General features: G+C 33.0%; 1 protein-coding gene across 1 annotated transcript in view; it reads right to left on the bottom strand.

Annotated features, from left to right (window-relative positions):
• The window catches only part of LOC148277789 (long-chain-fatty-acid--CoA ligase 5), a 50,159-nt gene extending 27,780 nt beyond the window's left edge, over nt 1-22,379 (bottom strand). The window contains exon 1 of the mRNA XM_088232393.1: nt 21,891-22,379. Coding sequence (XP_088088519.1) covers nt 21,891-21,971 — 81 coding nt within the window. The 5' untranslated portion in view covers nt 21,972-22,379. The remainder of the gene's footprint in view (nt 1-21,890) is intronic.
• Nucleotides 22,380-23,249: the final 870 nt, after the last annotated feature.

Below are 23,249 nucleotides of genomic sequence, written 5' to 3'. Positions count from 1 at the left end.
ATCCGCTCGAATGTAGCCGTAACGAGAGCGAAAAACAATATTGATGGCATTTGATGTACAGGATACGAACGAACTTACGAAACGAAGGCACGCACACATTCAAAGGGGTCAGATTTTGAAAAAAATGACAATCAGTATCTTAACCGATTATGTTTTTTTATCTTAGGCGTAAAAAAAGCTATTGTCATAAAGTAAATGCCGCATAAATTATTCCTATTGGTTTGTCATAAACTGACGACCAGAAAGTATGCATTGCTTTCAATAGTTGTAAAATAAACTCCTACATGTTCTACAAGTATAGTAAATGATACTGAAATAAATCGCCTATAAATAACTACACGCAAAACACATCTACACTTACACACCTACGATGATTTTGGGCTAATATTAAACTTTTAAAAGTAAGCGTGTGAATCTTTTTAAATATCTCATAACTCAGCGAAAAAGAGGAAAAATAATTTGGAATATGAGTATTTAGGAGGCGTTTGATGTTTTCAGCGACAATCTAATGAATGCTACAGAGCAATGTTAGAATCATTTTTCAATTCTTACCTTTCATTATCATTGATGGTTTACAAAGTTAAAAATATATATGTATTATCATCTATGGAATAGCACGACCCAGCAGCAAGCGGTAGTGCATTATTACGACCAGTAGATGCGTCTTATTAAAATATTCCTAGAAACTAGTGTCATAATGCTCTCTCGAGGAGACTCTCGAAGTACTGACTATGTGCAGTACGTAGATACTGAATTTTCTAATTCAATCATCTCGCGAGTTGTAACTCTCTACGGCGACCGAGATCACTCGCGGAAGACCAACTTTCCATTTGCATGTGCAAATGATCATTCGAGTAAACAAGGTAACGCAACGCTTTTCAATAAAAAAAATACTGTTAATTGACAAATGCACAAATATAAATAGATTTCAATCTTCAGTGCGTATAAAGAATATTTTCAATGTTTGAAGTACTGACTTTGTGGAACATTATTAATCAAATTTCAAAAAAATAAATAACCTCGTTTTATTTATGTACCACTTTATTTTTTTATAACTTAATAATCGGCGACAACACCATGCCTTATTCAGGCTTAATTGCAAACAAACATAATATATGTATATAAAATTTACACAGTGAGAGTAGAGTGGGTGTGGCTAAGGGAGAAGAGAGGGAGTAGAAACTGGGAGTTTATGTGTGGATTTAGGGAGAGGGAACATAATATTCAAAATATAACTATCGCTTAAATCTATTTGATTAAAAATAATATTTAAATTGTTATTTACAGCCTTTCTAATTTCTAATTTTCCAAGTTGTTAAGTGTACTTCCTTTTTTGTTTATGTGTAATATTTCTAAAATTAGTGATTATTTGTAAGAATATGTTCTGTAAACTCAGAAAAATTACTCTTTTTAAGACATCTTATATGTTCTTTGACTCTAGTTTTAAACGTTCGTGATGTTTTTCCAATAAAAAAATAATTGCAGTCATGACAAGTTAACTTGTAAATGCCTAATTTATATTTTAGTTTTTTATTTTGTATGTTTTAGTATATTTCCTGTATTGTTGTTTGTGTAATGTACTGGCCTTATGTCGTCCGGTAACTATTTTAAAATTTTATTTGAAAAAATATTAATGTACAAAAATCTTTTCCATCGTCTTTCAATATTTAAATCTCTATTGTTTGAAAACAGGAATATATTTTGAATAATATGTGTTTGTTTTTTATTTAAAATATTATATTTAACATTTGAACGGTAATCATTATTAATAGCAATCGTTTTTATGGAATTTAATCATATTTGAAAAGTCAAGTTTGACATTGGAATATTTAATGGATGATGGATCATAGAGTGAAATTCTGAGTGTTTATGCGAGGTTGGACGATTAGAGGAATTATGTATGTCAGTGTACGTAGGATACTCTAGACGGATTGAAAATAGCTTCAAAGTTGAAATATTTGGTAAAAAAAACCCCGCTATACTTGGATCCCTTAAAACATAAATAACGTTACTTTTCGTAAGACTTAATAAAATAAAATTTCAAACTCTCTTCAAGTTTGTTACATCAAAATCCTTTATCAACTATATAAATACAGATTAATGTGGTTACAATAAAAAAATCTTTAAATGTTATGATTCTTGCGGTATGCCTCCGCGTAAAACTTTGAACTAGGTGGGCTATATTGAAATATAAAAACGATTGGAACTTGATCAAATTAATTCTACATAAACAACATTTATGACCCACAGCAATTTTATTTATTCGAAGTATAACTTAGAAGAATTTTATACGAAACGAAATTTTATTTGCAAAAAATAATACGTAATAACAATATATTGAAAGAAAAAGTGTTACTTCAGAAACACGAACAGTGACGTCTTCTATGAAATATTACAGTAACGATATATGATAAATTCTGGTCGACCAAAAGGTGAATGCCGTATTTAAATCTAGACTCTTTAAATGAGAACAAACAATGCGTACCTTCATTTATACATTTTTACCGTTAACGTAAAAAATAAACTTTAATTTCCATGCCTTACCGTGTACTGCAATTTTGGTTTATTGTTTAAGTAGTTCGATGAGTTCTTTTGCATTTTTAAGTTTTATTCTACATCTAAATCTTATATAAATTCAATCTTCTCTTTAACAAAATTCAATATTTTTCATTGTCAGTTTTTTTATTGATTTTAGGAAAAATAGGGGTAGGACGTCATCATGCTCTTACTTAGGTTCTACTAAATATTTGATTATTAATTTAAAATACTAATTTATTACGTAGTTCCAAAATATATTTGTCGCCGACAAATAGTTAATCAACTACTCAACAGAGCGGCTAGGCTGTTCATTAAATGCCGGCATTCACCCGAATGGCTAGGCCATTCGTTGAATGAATTTAGAAAACTCAACGCTCAACGTGTTGGCTGATTGTAAGCTAGCCCTTTAGAAATGGCCGAGCCAAAAGCCACCGGATTAGGTTAGGATAGGCTGGGTTGTTTTATAATAAAAAATATTTAGTTTTTTACTTGACTTACTGATTTAAGTTAAAGCTGAATTATTAAGTTCAATTAAGTATTAAGTTAAGTAAAAAAACGTTTGTTTTTATTAAACTTAACCCAACCTATCCTAACTAAATAATTAAACAATAAAACGATTATCATTGCTGCATTAAAATAAAAGAAGCTAAGCGACGTCCAACCCTTTAGTTAAACGTTCATTTAAGGAACGGCCTAGCCATCCCTAGCCTAGCTGCTCAGGCTGATTTAACTACAATTTTTGGCGGCGACATATATTTTACATGATTTAATTAGTGCTAAAATCTGCTAACTGAAAATATTATAAGGAAAATTACTCCAGGTCATATTAAAAAAAAAGTTTACTACCTAAATTGTTAGATATTCTTTACAAACAATAAATAAGATTTCTCACGCACACGCGCGTCAAAACAACTATCGCATAAATTGAATCCGCTATTTCGACCATCGTATAGTAATTTATAATGCGAAATCGAAGAAATTACGGGGAAGGAAAATAATTCATAAGAACATGCGACGGCACTCGCGATCATTCTCCGTTAATAATACGTTGGAATTTGTCTGGATACAAGTGATACGAGTCACGTCATCCAATCTTACTGGGGACTATTATTTTATTTTATCAAGCATTTTTTACAGCAACACTCTCCCGTGAGGAAATGATTGATACCAATTGAGATTATAAACAATTTGCGAAGAGAGACGACGCAACGCGCTTTTTTGCATTTTAAAATATCTTAAGTTATACGCGGCATCAAAGACTGAAATCAAGCTATCACAAAGAAGATTGAGGCATAATATGTGGCGCTTTAAAATTGTGTTTAAAATATTATGGGTAGACTGAGTTCACACCGAAGAAGTAGCGAGACGCGTGGGAAAAGAAAGACAAAAGATAAAAAACAATCAAGAAAAGAAAGCTAGAGTACTTTGAACATTTTGTGCAGTGGAAGTATGAAATATATCGGATCGTATTACAAGGAAAAGTTGAGAATAATACAGTGCAGATCAAAATCTTAACTCTCCCTTCTCGGTGATATGTAACAAATACACATTGCATCTAATAACTTTTATATCTCTGTGAATAAAATAAATATTGGATTACGATTTTCGGTATTCCCCCGTTATACATTTACGTATCGAATGAAATAATTTATTATTAAATAATAAATACCGATTGCGCAAAGAAAAGGCGTTTTCATAAAAAAAACTTACCGATGCGTCGCATTGTCGCGACGATTCAGTAAAAGGGTACAGAATATACGTCTTACTCTCGATGCTATAGATATATTCGCGAGCGAGAGACAATTTTACGCGTGACGCAGGTCAGCCTGTACCACTGGCCACTAAACTCCAGTTGCTCTAGGAGATTTGCTAAGGGTGGGTGGTTTGCTAGCGCTGTGAGCATTAACAAGTATTTTTAATGTTTTTAGCGATCATATTTAAAATATTATCACTTTTGACTTAAAATATAGTTCATTGAAGTAACTGCTTACGAATGTTCCATTTTTCAGATTGTAAATCCCTCGTGTTTGTATGTGAATTGACTACACGGCACACGCGGATTTTTTAGCGCAGTAAGGGAAGGGTTTAGAGGGTGGTCCTTCTGTAGCTTCAAATCCTTATTCCGAGTCGGCGCGGACAAAATAAAAAATTGGCATGATAATAGCCAACATCTGATGTGAAGTGGACCCATAAAGAAGAAGAAAAGTATGGTAATATTGTTATTAGTTTTACTTTATTTCCTTATTTATTTACGTGCATTTAAAAAATATGTTTAAAGTTTAATTTATTTATAAATTTATTAATTTTTCCCCGCTTTAACACATATTCCAACTCCATGGGGTTTTTGCCCTGTGTTCACTGTGTTCAGTTCAAACATTCGCAATGCACAAACATTCACAACGCAAAAAAACTAGGTTATTTCGTGGTAGAGTCGCGGACTCGTGGATCTGAGGTCCGATCTTCGAACCCTACTATACCACAACTTGAGTGCCATTTTATAGCCAAGTTATATACAAAATGGCTACAAAATTTCAATATTTGGGTAAATCATGAGAAGCAAATGTTTATTTATTGTAACCATTAAATACAAAAAAATAAATTGTTCACAATTACAAGACACGAGGACAAAATAATAATTCAAATATTCCAGAAATATTTTCATCTCTTTAAAGAATTTTTTTTTTTTTATAAAACCGAGTTCTTTGAAAAACGAGTGCACATTAAAAAAACAATATCACGATTATCGTTTTCAAATTACCTTTTCAGGGTAAGATGTTCATAAATAATGTGGGTATCCACTCAGAAAATAGAAGAACTGGGAAAATTTTAGGAAGAAATACATTCCTTTAACATAAAGTGAACTGGGCCGCGATTATGAACGGCTATCTTCATCGGTATATATTAAGACGGTAATAAACTAATATCGATATTTATGTACGAAAGTTTGTATATTTGTAAGAAAATTTAAAGTATCTTCGTCGGTAACCGGTAATAACAAGTTTAGAGAAAAAAAATTGTAATTACATTATATTTTTCATACAGAAAGCTAAATTTTACTTTGTAGATAAAATTGAACATACATTTTAACTTCCTATCATGCCCTGGGCCAGTATAACATACATCATACCCTGGGCCAGTATAACAATGGGAAATTAACAGAGTTATTATAATAAAAGTACGTATATAGTTTCCTTTGTGTATTTTAACTAAAATCAAATTTTCTTAATGAAAAATTAAATATTATCATTTTTTAGAAACACATTCAATTAAAGTTTACTGACAAAGATACTTAAGATTTTCATACAAATACACACATTTTCGTACAAAATTACTAGATTTTACTTTATAGACAATTGAAGAAAACCCTGTTGGCTTTCCATTATAATCAGGGCTCTGGTGGACTAATATCATGTATTGTTTTAAAATACATCAAGCAATAAAAGGTATTAGGGTTTAATTATCCTAATTGCTTGCAATCATTGAAATACAAGGGATTCGGAAAAACCAAGTGAATTTATAGAAACAAACTAATAACTATGATTTGCGAATTTTTAAATACGCCTCACGAATAACTCACGGACCTTAAATATCACAAAACACATAATTATTTACGGAGCCGTAGAGGTCGAATTAAAAAATGCATTGCAACGAAAGAAAATATTACATCTCATCCTGCCATCTCCCACGCGTGAAATGATAAATTATTTTGTCAAAATAATAACTTTTTTCAAACCGCATTATTCTAATCGTAGCATCATAAAACACTAAGCTTTGCAATAGACATATCACAAGGTAGGTAAAATTTATTATTGTGCTAATCCGCTACACCACAAGGCGAACACATTTCATAACAAAATAATCCAACAAAATTCCGTTCATCGTCAGTTTTCGCATTCGTGATTGTCACTTACTAGCCGCCAATGACGAATTTAATTATTATTGTTATTTTTTTAAAATTTCATAATGCTCACTTGCAAATTTATTTAATAGTATAGTTGAGTCATCCATTCCCAAAGTATGTCTTATCTATCTCGCTTTGTTTTGAGATATTCACGAAAAATATGCATTGACCTCAGTATTGATAAGAAAAAGAAGTTTAAATCGAATCAAATACACCGTTAAAGAAAAAGACAACATTAAAAAAATATGCCGATGTTGATACTTAATTCTCGAAATATATCCACTTTTCATCACCAGCAATAATTCTATGCAGGAAACTCTTTCTTTCATGCCGAAAAAGCTAAATTTCAGAGGTGGTTCTTCGATTTTCCATGCGTCACTTAGTCAACTCATGCGGCATCCATTTTCCTTCCTTTTGAACTTTTCCCATGGAATGCAAACGTTTGGAAATACCTTGTCGAGTCATGTTTAATGTCTCTGCAAGTTGATCTTGTGTTTGCGTATCACCTGCATCCATAACGTTTGCAGATCGGCGTCCTCAATTGTTTTTGGTCTTAGGGAGCGCACCTTGTTCTCAGTGTCGAAATAGCCACTTCAGAAGCGTTTAAACCAGTCTTAACAGGCAGATTTTCATGCTGCATGCATATAGTTCTTATTTATATATATAAATATACATATCGCTAGCCCAAAGCAACAGTGAGATATTTCTGAAGAACGTATTCTGCGATAATCGGATTTAGAGGTGTCCAAAAGGTCTGACTGAATTAAATTATTCGAAGTAGATTATAAATACTTTATTTTCAAGTAGGTAATCTAACTTCAATATTTTATTTTTTGAAAACATCCATTTATTTAATTTCTTGAAATATCTGCACGTGTATCTCAAAATCGGAAATTTCGGGTATATCTTACTATTGCTTTGGGATAGCGATATTACAAAAAAAACCTATCCCTATCTCTACAAGGCCAAGAGCTCTGTAATATAAAGGAAAAGCAAATGGAATATAAAGACAACTTAAACAAATACAAACTAATACCACTTTCGGACAAAGGAATTTTGAGTATTATTCAATTAAAATCTATAACCTACTTCCACTATATATGAAAACAATTAGTAACTTGTTTTGAAATGTTTAAAAAGGCTATAAAAAATGGATAGCGGAGCTAGGTAGAAGTAAAATGGATTGTTTCATTCGACCAAACCGATATTGAATCAACTGCTCCACAAGTGTTTAAGCTTATGTTAGGTTTTGTTATTTTCATTGTTCGTTTTGTAATATAAATAATATAGATGTACATAAATTGATTATAAACATAAATACGTAGTGTTTAAAACTGTCTGAATATTTGTTAATTACCTCTGTTTATTAAGTTAGTCTTCTTTGTTTATCCTCAAATTTAAAACAATTAAAAAAAAGTATATTATTAAGTGTGCTCGGCACGGGAAGGTAGGTCATGATGGGGTAGGGAGGCAATATGGGCCCCCACAATAAAATCCAAAATCTGTCGAGTAGCTCCAAGCGCATTACGCTATTACATTATATCACTGGACCTCGTGTCAGTGACGTAATCGTAGTGGCGAAGAGTGCTTTAAATGTTTAATCTCCCACCAGTCTGACGATGTCGGTCACGACGAAACCCGGTCACCGGTAAATATTTATAAATAAAAGTGGAATAAAACTATATGAGTATTTTTATTATTATAATTAAAATGCAGTTCCTCCAAGAAATGTCAGTAGAAAACTGATTCTATTATGATATGGGTTAGTTTATTTCGCAGTATTTTTTAGCCTCACAACATGACAAATGTCCCAACTACAGCACTAAATACCCAGGCTTGGGAAAAACGAAACCGAAACTCTAGAGCATAAAGGGAGCATCATAGTCAACACCACGGTCCACCCCGGTTACGCGATTATCTTTTAATGTGTAACATTGCCTTTAAACATCGTCAATTTATTTATCTAATTTATTGATTTTTGTAAAGTAAATGATTGATGTAGGCAAGAATTTTCCGAATTATTTCGCGAAAATATTTTTAGCCTTTAAAGGTACCTCTCTTAAACCCAGTTGTTTAAATCAACAAAAATATTTCGAGTGTCTAAATCCTTGTAAACACGCTTAGTTATTTCAGTGTCACCCTGGCTCTCGTTCACATTTTGCCACGCGCCAGTAGAAATGGCGACAGCTATTTTCGCAAATTTTCTAGAATACTCCCCCAAGAAGTAAGCTACACACGTGTTGATTAATACATGGCAGATGGGCAATGCTAAGATTGTGTTTTTTGTTGCCATAATTTATTCGGTAAATATGAGCAAAAAGCGTTTAGAATGTCACCAGAACAAAATACAATAAGATAAACTAAATACGAACATACATCACGAAGCTTTTCAGTTAGCATGTTGAGGGAAATTGAAGAAATTAATGTTTGTATATTATAATGTCTCTTCTTTTTTTATTTCTATAATAAATTACGTGCTGTATAGGAAATTTCACACTCAAAACATTGATGAATAAATTAACTGGTGTAAGAAAAATAAAAATTGGGAGTGTTTCCAGGCGTTGCTTAGTATGTGAAAAAATTCAGCTAGATGAATCTCACACACATAAATAGGTTTCAGCTGTTTTACTTCATAAAATTAGAAAAATTAAAACATATAAAAGATTTAAGTAAATTTGGATGTTTAAACACAGACAGAATGGTGATTTTAGAGAGTTAAAAGTGGCCACTTAAACCAGCCAATGGCAGGTCATAAGCTGCGTAAATGGATAGGCTTCTATATTTTATTATCAAAAAAATGTTATAAATTTATATCTTAAGAGGATTGTGCGGTGACTGAGAATTTTGATGAATGGGAATTTAAACATTTGTTTGTCACTCTTTTGCAAACGCCTCCCCGATCCTGTGCGAAAAAGAAAGACAACTGCACGTCAGACTGATTATGCCTAGCCAAAATTGTCAACATTGGCGGTTCGATGTCCCGTTTTCCACACCCCAAAATTGAATCGATATGATTTTTTTTAAGAGTATCAGAATGAAATTTTCTGTTTCAGTGCCGTTTGCGTTTTTCAAAAATAGTTATCGTATTTGTGTACCGTACGTCCAAAGACGGCAGATAAAACCGGGTTCTTTTAAGAGTTTTAGGATGGTCCTAGTTTCCATAATAAACAATTTATCAACAAAAAAACGATAAGGTCACGCCAATGGTAAACATAATCCAGGGAGAAAATACGGGAATATGTTAGAATGAAGAAAGATGAGACCGCGCTTTCTCTTAACTCCCTAGGGAGCGAAATCCAGCCTGTCTACAAACATTTGGACATACTCAAAACATTGTTTCAATTTTCAAATTATAACTTATTCATCCAATGCCGTCATTAAGTTTAAAAAAAGGATGTTGATGTTTGGCAAATTAGTTTGATTAAAAACAATATACATCATTAAAATGATTACCTATCTAAAATGCTAATTTTTTAACAATTTTCATGGACCGACTTCTAAGGTGAAAATAACTACTAATTTTGGCTTCATGAAACAAATCGAGAATTAAAACAATGGCCTACAGTATAGATGAGAAGATGAGGAAGAATTTTTTTTTTTTGAGGAATCAAGTCGAATTAAGGTATTTTAATATAATTTCATTTGTAGGGTGCCTTTGAAAACAAATATAAAATTAGTTGTTACTTAAATTTATAATGAATGGAAAAAAATCTAAGAAGAAACAAAACTAATATTGATTAAGACCTTTACACATTTAAAGTTGCCAATTCCTATGGTTTTTTATTTGGTCGGAATCTTCATCTGCAAAAAATTAAAAATAAATTTATCGCATCATTTTTATAATAGAAATAAAATACGAGTGATACCTGAATCCGCAAATTTTGAATAACCAGTGACCGGTGTAAACGCTTTTGCGAATATTTAGTTTCTGATTAAACGTATTTATACAAAAACAGTAAGAATAAAGAATTCCATGTAAAAGGTCCTTCCAACAAAAATAATTCAATTCAATCACTAGTTATATTTACTGTTCGTACGAGTGCAAATGGATTTAATTTTATAATAAAGATACCAGTTTCAAAAATTTCGCGAAAGCGATGAAACCAGTTACTGGTTATTCTAAATTTGTGGATTTCAGTACCACTTTTTTTTATTTGATTATTAATTAAAACTAATGTCTGAGCACCCGATGACAAACTATTATTTAATAGTTTATCGGGGCAAAATATGTTTTAATAGTTTATTTTCTTTTTATAATGTAATAATATGCGTATTTTATTGAATAAAGACTATGAAGAAAAAAAAAACTCGATATTAATTTCTGTAGTAAATTACAATGAACTTACACCAAGATTTTTAAGTAACAAACTTGAATCTTTAACAGTAGTTTGCAGCAAACTCTTTATTTCATTCCGTAGCGTAACTAATAATGAAGGTTTATTTTTTACCTGATAATTATTGTAAATACTATAGGTATGTACATCAATAAAATTCCTTTTTATTTATAAGGAAATAAAAGTATATTATTACAAACAATGCAAGTACCGTGTGCAATAAGCGTTGTTTAACCTGACTGGAGGAATATTTACAACCTTCTGGGAGCTTTTACGATCGGTCATGCAAAGAAAACCAAAGCCATCAAATATTAACCGCACCTGCCTTGTACTGCACTATCTACCTTCATACATATTTTTAAAATATTGTACAGTGCCCTTTGACAGCCAGAAACCACGAACACTTATCATTGCATAAAAAACATGAAAAGCAAGACAATAAGGCTTTTTACTGAGGATTCTGTATGGAAATACATTGTTACTAGATAAAAATGATGTATTTGAACGAAAGTTGAAATATAGAAAAAGCGCTAATTTATCAAAGAAATGCATGTGCAATGCGCACAAGTACTTGTGTTTATGAAATATTTTTCCCTGAGTTTTGTTACAGTACAACTTTATTCATTATAAACAAGTACAAATATGTATAATAGATGGCGCTGCTTGCCGCCATGTTGTGATTTTGTTATATCTATAATATTAATAGTAAAATAGTGTAATAATGTTTAATATATTAAAACAAAATCACTTTGTTTTTATGTACCACTTATATTTTTATAATTTGACAACATACTAGTTTCGGCAATAGTATTAGTATTATTAGAAGGCCTTCTTTAGGGTTAATTACAAACTAACATAACACATAAAATTTTCACAGTGAGGGCAGAGTAGAGAGTCAAATTATAAAGATATACGTGGTACATAAAAATAAAGTGTTTTTATTTTAATATATTAAATAATAATGTTCCACAAAGCAAGTGCTTCAAACATCAAAAATATCATTATGGTTATTATATTTCCTCATAAAAAGCTTCCATATGCATTTGATCAGCCATTTTCTAATGCATTTGGAACTCTTAAATAACGATTCCCAAAGATCGATATGTGTTTATTTTTTCTCTAATTACCCAACTGACACCGACGCATTTCGCAAAATCGTCGAAATGGCTAGTGACCGTTTGAGTAATTCTAGTACAGGGGTGTCTAATTGAAGATGTTTAGCCTCAGGAATCATTTGAGTTCCCGACATCATCGTTATGTTTGGCCGCCGCCCAGCCCTAACTGGTGGGCGGGCCCGGGGCGGAGAGATGGCGAGGGTGGCGGGGTGTGATCATACACGTGACCTTTATGCATAAAAAACTTTAAATGAATTATGTAAAAGCAGTGACGAAGTTAAAAGAACCTAACATCAACATAAAACACTCGATGTTCTAGCATTATATTTATTTTTTTATTACTTGATTTTTCTATGCCAATGGTAATTCATCAAACACGATACATTAGATGTTCTTAAAAACATATAAAATATAACGATCAGCCGACGACAAAAAATAATTGTAAAGTAAATAAAAAGTCCAGCATAAAGACGTCATACAGTGACGCCGACAAAAAAAATATAATAAACATAAGTTTCAAAAATAATATCTAATAGAGGTTTAAACGAAGCTATTGTTTTTTGGGATACTGATGTATTTTTTAAATTTAAATATTACGCAAAAATATTATGTATATTGTGATATAAGTTGAACATCCGTATCTACGTGAAATTGTTTACATCATTTACATACATATATTTAAACAAAATATTATCTCTATAACTATTTCAATGACTTCTGTATTCTTGTCTCTTAAGTAGCCTTCATCTCCGTTTTGATGTGATAATATTAATACATCCAGAGTGGGTTGAATCCAGGTCCTGGTATACAAAAATTTGGACAAACTCAAAACATTGTTTATGAATTCGACTGGTCCAAAAAGTATAAAAAATTGTTAAGTTAAGTATGTAGGTGAAATAATTCAATCATATGAATCTCACCCGAATCAATAAAGGTTTCAGCTCTTTAACTTCACAAAGATCAACAGATGGAAGATTGGATGAATATGGATGTTCAAGCATAGGCAGAATGGTGAGTGTTACACAGTGTGTAAAACGGCCACTGAAACCAGCCAATGACAGATCATAAGCCCTGTAAATGCCTAGACTTCTATATTTCTTTCTCTTAAGTGTTCATCATCTCTGTTATTATATATAAATACTAGCAGACCCGACAGACGTTGTCCTGCCCGAACGTTGGCTTGCCTGCTATCATCTTGGAAAAATATTTTTCATCTAGGTACTTGTTTGTAATTAAATTCCAAAACTAAAAATTGTTGATATTAAAAAAAATATTGAATTTAAGTAGATACTTGTTTATGGTTGAATTCCAAAACATAAATAAAATATTTTTTCAAATATGGCATTCTTTTTGCAAACGTCAAACTCCGGTCGTCTCACCAACAAAGTGGTGTACTTATGTAGGAATACGATTTTTTTTAATGTATTGAATTTAATATTATTTTAGTGTTACCAAAAATCTAATAAAAAGAAATAAATGGGTAGAAATTATAAGGAATTTAAGGAAAGAATCTGATTGAGATCCACAAAAAACAAATGCTGTTTGTAAACATTCAAAAACAAACTTTTTTTATACACAAAAAAACAACATCTTTCCATTTTTTTTGCAAATGCATTCTCCTCGAATGCAACCCTGGTAGATCGATGAATAAAACATTTATGCTCCTAACTTTTTTTTTACATCTTCGATTGAAGATTCTAATATCTACGAACACGCACAGCGCAAAGATCTATATTTCTCTGAAAGCCGCACGTAAATCGGTTACGCCGTTTAGGATGAGTACGGTGACATCACACGTACAGAGGAATTATATATATATATATATAGATAATACAATATTAGAATCTTATAATATAATATTAATATTAATATTTTTTTGCTGGGACTAGGGACAATCTGCCTACTTTTGTTATTATTTATTCAAATATGTATATTCCAAATTAATTTTACTCTAAAAACTCTAGAATGCCCAGTGTTATCTATTTACTATTTACAGAGAGATTTTTCATCAATCAAAAGGGCTATTTAAAAATTGCACGAATGTAAATATTAAGAGCATATCTTTAAAATAAAGTAGGGTTGGTTACTACCTACTCATTTCACAAAGAATCAAATCAAGTATACAATCGTATTAATAATAAGTTTTAGGTCACGAGAGTATCTTAATAACGAACGCTGGTAGATCTGTCTTCCACTCAGCTTTTTCAAATGCAACAGGTTTATTACCTTTAAAAATAACATATTTTTAAGGTTTGTAAGACAAAATCAAAAATATTTAGCCTAATAAAAGATAATGGGAGAACTTTAAAAAATGTTGAACTGTTATAAGCCCGTTCATAGTACCTACTATCCAAATCATTATTTTAAAAAGTGGACTTAGTAGGAAGAGGTAAATTATTCGAATATATAATTATTACATTACTATTACACCATGTTTAATACAAGAATTCTCTCTAAGAAAAGTCTTAATAACTCTTTAGGGGGTGAAATACAGTATGTTGTCTACAAACATTTCGACAAACTCAAAATATTGTAATGCCAATTGCATCATGTGACCGTTTACATCACGTGACCAAATTCGTACTGAGCAAATTAGATCAGGTAAATATAATTCATTCGGTCGCGTTTAGCAAAAAATAATGGAACTTTATTGCCATTACACAAATACTGCACACGGGCAAAGAAAGTCGTGATAAATAAAACAAAAACAAGGTAGGAATAAAATAAAACATATATTTTTCGAGTTTAAAAAAAAAATCAGTCAGTGCCCCTCTAGACTGCCTTAATGCCCCCCAATTTTCTCTGGCTTTCTACCGCCCCCCTGAAGACCTTCAGCGCCTGCCGGGGGCTATTATCGCCCACTTTAAGAAATACTGTTCTAGAAGAAAATTATGCAGCGCGGAAATATAGGAATTTATATAATATACGCCAAAAAACACTGTTTGAATCTAACTTAAGTATTTTCTTAAAATACTTTCAATAAATTATAACGAACCACTCATCTCGTGTATGTTATTTCGACACGAGTCGAAATATTTTCATGAACACATCATCGGACCAAAAATAATTTCCTCAATACTAAAAGTCTAAGCGATCCCATGTTGTGGAAATAAAAGGATATTTAGCTGTCATCGGAGATTCCTTTTAGCTGACAGACTTCCCTTTACTTAGCAGAGTAGGTACATAATATTGATAATAATCGCAGTGGCAATGGACTGCAGCCAAGGTAATTCAACAGGTTGCCAGCAATACTGCTCTTGAAATATTTCCCAAAGCATCTAATATGTGTCACGAGCACGCGCTTCCTTCAGCGTGACATATTATACAGAGAACAGAGCACGGAAAACAGATCACCGACTACGGACGAACTCACATTCTAACCATTATTACACGAACGGTACTTGCACGTTGCGGAGTATTTGGATACTTGAATAAATCAGAGGTAATAGTAATGGCAGTGTTACGCGCCAAGGAACAACAAATACAAAAGCTGGAAGCGACGGCATAGAAGTTTAAATAAAATATATAAATGGCATATATTATGTATGTACTATGTACCTAACGCGTAATTCGCACTTTTCTGTTTTAAAATGTCTAAAAAATTGCCGTTTATATTAATATCTGTTAATTTACTTATACCACCAGTAACGCAATAAAATAAAATACATAATACAATAAAATTATAAACGCAACACAGACTCGCTGTGTGTAGTGTTTTGATGATCGTACGGAGTAAACAGGTGCAAATTTATCAAAGACAGCGCGGCTAATTATTAGTTAATAGCTTTTACACGTGGCTTCCCCGCGTTGTATTAAGGGGAAATTAGTTCGGTAATCAATTCGTTTCGTCGTTTGGCAATAAGAATTTTCCCGATGGAAGGATATATTTTGTCGGGATAGAAAGTAGCTTGATCGATTGCCGGTCCTCCAACTATCACTTTGAAAATATGGCGACGTAGCATCGTCATTCTGTTTACAAATCCAAAATCCTACTACAAAACCGAAACGAAAGGCGAACCCTAACTAACCGTAGATAGAGCAAGTCAATTGTAGAAATTTAAAGAATGAATTTTTAAATTAATTATTTTTCACGTCCGAAGTTACCGCCTACTTATTTTCAAATAATGTTGCTCATTGTTAATATTACATTACATACTTTTTTCACTGTACTTCAATCGGTCGCTCCGTTGATACGTGAAGAAAACACAAACAAAATAAACGCACTTTCGAATTTATAATATTAGTATGGAAGTAGGGATATAAGCTTATTTTATCATTATACATTATAAATAATAAAGTAGGTACGTTAAAAAAATCATAAACGGAAGAAAAATATATATTTAGCTTTAGAACGGGCGCAGCAGCCTCCTATAACGAACGTCTCGAGAGTGCGGCGGTAGACCTGGCTTGGACACGTGCTGCTGATGCCTCGGGAGAGCCCTAACTCAAGTTGCCTTTTCTTCACACCTGCGGGATACTGCCGCCCTGGAAGGCCATCGATGACGATTTTCCAGGTTTATTCGGCGCAACTCAGGGACGAAGGGTTGACGCAAAAGGGGGAGAGAATGCTGGCTGGCAATAGGGTATCCTGGAGGCGCCTAGGATTTTTTCACATACTACGCTTAGGAGCGGATGTGGTAAATGAAGAATCATAATTTCACAACGAAGGCAATTTATGTTTACATTTTCAGGGTCAAGGTATAAGTCATGCATGAACGCTTGAGCTTAGCCGCGAATATGTCCTCTTACACTCGGCTTACCAAAATACAGTGATCACGATATGTCAAATATATTATAATAGACACGCTGTAGATTGCACCGCAGATAAAAAAAAATATTAAAAAGAATGAAAATAGCGATTTTTTCTTGATCAGAGATTCAAACGAACTTGAATTGAACAAATAGCTACAGCTACTACACAAAATAATAGAGTTTTGTTTGACTACTATCTTTGTAGTTCGTAAAGGCACGGGAGTCGTGTTAAATGCTATTAATGTTAAAATATTTGGGACATAACAAAATACACCGTGAGAATCGTCGCGTCACGCATCTTGTAATGTACGTATGTTACACCGAGAGAGTGTATAAATCAAATGATTCGAGTCTTTGTGGGTAGATCACGTCGAGTAAAAGTTCAAATACCCGGAGCCAAAGAATGCCCGAGCAACACACGCACACGTTACCTAACGAAAGTGGGCCATGAAAATTTAACACCGTCGTAATAAAGGCGACATCTTTATTATTCCTCCGAATGTGCCAAGCTTGTAGCTGAAAACTAAGCAGTTTATGTTCGAATGAAGAGTGATAAGTAAATGAGCCGCTGAATGCTCCAGAAAACTATCACAAGCATCGGCCAAACCGATAAATCTGTGGCAAGTAGCCGATAGGTCAATGATCAAACTATAATTGTATAGAAAAATGAATTTAGTCGTTAAATTATTTACAAGTCAAATTATACTATGTCAATTTAATTTATTACATATCATATTTACGCACTTTTATAATGATTTGTATTTATCACTATTCCGTATTCATTTTGTCAATTGTACATTTTTATTAATTACTATATAAATTTGTATGTTAATGATGAATTCCGTATTAAATTATTATTTCTCACATGTCCGCTCAACGCGGGTTTTTACCCAAATAGCTGAAATGCACATAACCTAATAAAATCGTATTTTTTATATCGAAATAAATAAATCAATTTTTTACTTTTCTCTCCAACCTTTGACCGCCTCCCTTCGCACTCTTCCCTATTGCATAAAAGATAGTAGACCCATAAAACACATAAGTAAAAAAAATCTACGTTTTAAGTTGTATGTACGTATGACATTTGATATAATTTGGAACTGTAGTAGGTACACTGTGCCAAACTTTCATGATAAAAAATTTCATTAAAACCGCGTACGAGGGCATAATGGCACTCTTAACATATTACAGTCAAAACAAATGTATAAAGTGTTAAAAAAGATTTTGAAATGTTAAAAAAAAAAAATCGTAATTGATAATATATTACATGTCAAAACTTGCAAATGTTAAAATTTTCGAAATCGTTTTTCTCAGTTTTAAACATTTTTAGTTGTGGCACTCTAGAATTACGAACTGTGTTCAATGCCTGAAATGCAATTAATTTTATATTTGGCTTTTATTGTATATCTAGTGCGTAATCGTAGGGTCTGAGATGTTTTTGATATACGAGTATGCGCCTTGTCTAACCAATGCATGAACACAAATATGACAACATGAAATAAACTTTATATTTGTAAAATAGTATAAACAATAAACTATATTGTATATTATATTTTAACTTTTTATGTTTATTCATTTACATATGTTTTATTTTTCTTATTAATAACTAGTATTTACACGTATGTTTAGTTTTCTTATTATAAATGGTATATTCTCTAATTTATTTTTGTTCTTTAATTTTTAATTATTAACGATATATTTCCAAATTTATATTTATGCTTCAATTTTTATTATTATCGGTATGTTTTCCAATTTATATTTTTGTTTAATTTCTTTATTACTAATGCTATATTTTATAATGTGTATTAGTGCTTCATTTTTTATTATTATCGGTATGTTTTCTAATTAATAATAATTATGTCTCATTTCTTTACTATTAATGGCATATTTTCTAATTTATATTTATGATTCAATTTATATTTATGATTTTATTGTTTTTACCTAAGTGTTTTCTAATTTATATTTATATTGATTTTTCTAATGTAATTATTATTCTTTGAATTTATTAAGCATCATTTAATGAAATAAATAAAAAAACACATGTAAAAAAGAAGGTCCTTCCTAAAAACCGGAATTTCCTAGCTAGTCGGGACCTGAAACAAAGAAACTCTGTACATTTTAAAACTGTGAAATACATAAATAAATATTATAATTCTATGCAATAAACATTCCATTGGGAAGATTTATTTATATTACATAGGTTTTTGTAAGACAGCGCATTTAAAAAAAAGCACGAAACACCTTAATACAACAATAGTTCTATGTGAAGGTAGGATTTACGTTGTGGTAGGTTGCAGCTCCATCTCAGTAGGAGATTGACCGAAGACACGAGGGTGATGAATGCGTATTTATTACATGGCGAATAAATATATGGAACTTTTACGGAACACGAGAGTAATGACGATGATGCGTTGAAGTAACTGCACTTGGACTACATGCTGGAACTGAGTGACTGAGTTGAGCTGACTGAGTTGAGCTGACTTAGTTGCGCTGACTTTTTGGGCTGACTAACGTTACCATACCCTGTGGTCTCTTTATAAGCCGCGTTCCTTTGTTCTTCATGTCTCCGTGGTAATAACGATGTTAATATACTGTAGGACGTTGCTCTTATGTGGACGGATGTCTATTGTGTAATACTGTTGGTCTTGCAGAATACGTTACATTGTATTCAATATAAAATGATGACTTGCTTCATTGGCGGCCTCCGTGGTGTAGTGGTCAAGACGCTTGACTCACGCACGAAAGGTTCCGGGTTCGATTCCCGGTGAGAACACAAAAATAAAATGTGATTCTTCTCAAACTTGGTTGTTCTGTAATGTAATTCACTACTGTAATTGGGCCTCCTGGCCTGTTGTGGTGCAAAAAAAATAAAAAAATAACAATAATAATAATTGGTTGTTGCTCTACATTTCTGGTGAAATCATTGCACGTGTGTGTAAGCCATCGATCAATGGACTATGACCTCCACATGTACACTGATTAATATTTTTTTTCTAAATTGAAAAGACATTTGCGTTCCTATGATTTACTCATATATTTCAATTAAAAAGGAATTTTCAAATAACCGTTCTGGAAAATGAGGATCATCATAAAGGAGGGTTTAAACCCCTGTTATAAGGCTGGCACTAGCACGGGACAATTACTCGATTATAAATTATAAGTTTCGCTTGGTTTGTCAAAAAGGGAAGGGACAGGAGGTTATAAAAGAAAAATATATATTATGCGCCTGAACATCGCACAGTACGCGAGACCGGATAACAGAGAGCGCTAGAAAAACATTATAACATAAAAACACAAGACAAATCGTTCTTTTTTCCGCGCCGACAGCCGCCGAACTTATATGTTACGTTTAATCTCTAAAGTTCTTGCTAGTAGTGAAAAATAAATCTCATGTAAGTAATCCTAATCGCGAATTATTTAACAGTCAAAACCTACATAATTCTAAATAACCGTAATTAAATCATATTGAATAGGGATAATCTAACACCGGATCATATGCCAACAATGGTAGTAAACGAATTAAATCGCATTTTTAGTTACAATATTTACTATTTTACTATGTGACACACCGCTATTATTACAACGTATCCATGCATCATAAGACAAGATGACACGAGGGTGATTAGACATGATTGGCACGAGACACATGCTTCACATGACCGGTGACTGACGAACACAATAATTAAAATATTTGGCAAGTACTTGGTTAATCGATACACTATGACGTGGTCGATATCTACTGAGAACTTATTGTAATGACAAAGTAAAAAGAAAATCAGCATCGTTCTAGATGGAGCATATGATATCCAAGAAATCTCTCCAGGCCTCTTCGTCTGTAGTCAGCTTCCGTTTCTCCAACTGTCATCTCCCGTAGTTCAGACGAACCGTCACCCGTGGACGTCCAGGACCACGAGAACCCGGTGCCTTGTCAAGTAGGCAAGCGTGGTTGAGGCTCTCGGGAGGTATCCGTAATGTATGTTTTATGATGATTGTTACCGGAGGTTTGCTTACGTTAATAAATTTTACTAATTATGTCACGCGAATTCATAGTCGTTTGAAAAAAATGTTACCTGCCACAAAAATATTTTCCCTCGATTTTCAACAAAAATACGACACCCAATTACTCGGTTTTTTCTGCATTTTCTATAGTCACGCTCCATTGTGACACATGTTTTTAGCGCGTGACAAAATCCACTTAGGTATAGCATCCGAGAATGAACCTACTAACCTTTACGTAAACAAATATCTCCAATTTATCGGTTAAATTTTAATGATTTGGAAAGGGGCATCGAATTCAAACTGAAAATACATTTCATACCCGGGTCAGTTCACAAATTTTTTGTGAAGAACTGCTTTGAAATTAACAGATATATCTAGGTAAATGAAAAGGGAACATTTTTAGCTTCCAGTTATATTATACTATGGTAAAAATAAAGCTTGGCGGCTTACACAAAAATGCGATAAAATAGTTTATGATTTCTATGAAATACAATTTGAAGCAATGAAAGAATTATAATACAGTCGGGCTGATGACGAGTTTTATATTCACATAAAGCATATGGAGTTATGGATTTACTGAGTGTAACTGGATTAATTCCTCCACACTTTGATGTCACTTGAATACAGCGAAATCTATCGCATAGCATAAATAATTTGACGTTGCGAGAATTCGAGATTCGCAAAGTGTCATACGTCCAAAATAAAATCAAAGCGAAAATAGCTGTGGTAAATAATTTGTGCATCTGTATTAAACGCTATGTCCGGTTTGACCTCATCGCGGCGGCCGACACGCGGAAAACAATAGAGTGGGTTTGTTGAAAGATATCGTCGACCTAACTTGTCAAACTCGTAAGTCCTAAACTTACGGTTGTTGTAAAAACAGTGTTTATTTCAGTGGCGAAGTTTTTCTTCGATATATACATATACAAATATTTCAAATAATGAAACACTGTATGAATATACAAGTTTTTATTTATAGTCAAAACAGAAAACGCTAAAATATCGTTATACAAGTAAGAGTGACGATACGTAACATTTGGGCACAACAATTTTGACAAAGATTATTAATTCAATCCAAATAAGTGTCCTTATAAATGAGTCGTATATTTGCAAAACCCGCAATCTCCCTATGGCCGCGGGTTTTGCAAATATACGACTCGTGTGTTCAAACGACCTTACTAATTTCGTGAATTACGGAACAATGAATCGACTCGGTTTGTAAGAGTATGATTCCTCGATTATGAAACTCACTCTCAGGATATCTGTCTGGCTGTTGAGATCGATGGGAGGCCGAATCGGCGGTACCGACTTACAGCACTCGCAACAAGGCATCTTACCGCGTGCACTTCCAATGTACGGAGGAAACAATAACTGTATCGTCCGGTTAAACTTTCGGAGCTATCACATTTAACGTCGACACTTTTTATATCGCATATTCACCCGGAACTTTCACATCCGCTCACCGCGGCTACACAAACACAGAATATCACGCGACACAAACGAGTTACGTAACAAGAGAGAAGCGATAGATTAACCGTTGTTGGGGTATGTTAGGACGGTAGATACAAATGCCAAAACCGTGTCAAACTAACAGATTGATAGAACGATGCTCGATTCGATTGTCCGTCGGACGACTGACGCGGGTCCCGAAACAGACGCCAAATGGTATCGGACGCGGCGAATCGTGGTGGAAAAGTGGCGGAAAAGCGCTCGAAAGACGAAGGCGGTAAAATCACTACTGGCCACTGGGGACACGATAGAAGCGAGCACACTCGAATTGGCAGAGGACCCGAAACATTCCCGCCTGACGAGACTCATCTGCGTTTAGATCGCGAGCGAGGGTCGAAGTCGCGGGATAAAAGTGACTAAGTAACGCATACCTCACCAGCCGGATGATGCCTCGTATCAGAAGCGTTTTGGTACTTAACCGAGACCACTCGGAAAATTCGTTCTAATCCGAACCAAAGTGATTCTAATCATCATGCCTGCACTGAGATCTATCTATAAACAAGTACCTTCTGAATGATTCCGAACTCTCTATCATTCACCTTTCCTTTGGACTATCTTTGGAGTAGGAAACGGACTACTCGAATTAGCATCACGAGCCCGCTGCGCTGATAGATTTATATACGAAACCAATTTAAAAAGTACGTATTTATTTTCCATTTCGATAACTGATCATACAGGAAAAAACAGCGGAAAATTGATTACTTACTTAATAAAGAATATAGACTAATGTTCGCCTATCTTATTTGGTGCTCGTAACCGACGAAAGTCGTAATAATTCAGATTCATCAGTATTGAATAGTTAATCAGTAATTGCGATAAAAACAACTATTGTTTTATTTTAGGTATTTCATTTTTAAAAAACATAAAAATTTGTTCATGTCTCGATCGTCTTGAGATATGCACATGTACTTTGAGGTCGATACTCAGGTCAAGACCTCTTTTCTCACAACAATAAATTCGAAAGAGCGAAAGATTTCAAATGTTATCCTGGTACTGTGATACTAAGATCAAGAATTACGAAGACACACGAGAATATATTTTAAGCATCACAGATTTAGGTAGACAGTACAGATTCTATTACTTTTCCTATATAATTTTCGT

Source organism: Micrasema longulum, unplaced genomic scaffold, assembly GCF_059751315.1.
Source record: "Micrasema longulum isolate JH-2025_06_02 unplaced genomic scaffold, ASM5975131v1 h1tg000979l, whole genome shotgun sequence".
Taxonomy (NCBI): Eukaryota; Metazoa; Arthropoda; class Insecta; order Trichoptera; family Brachycentridae; genus Micrasema; species Micrasema longulum.
This window is presented reverse-complemented; position numbering and strand designations above follow the sequence as displayed.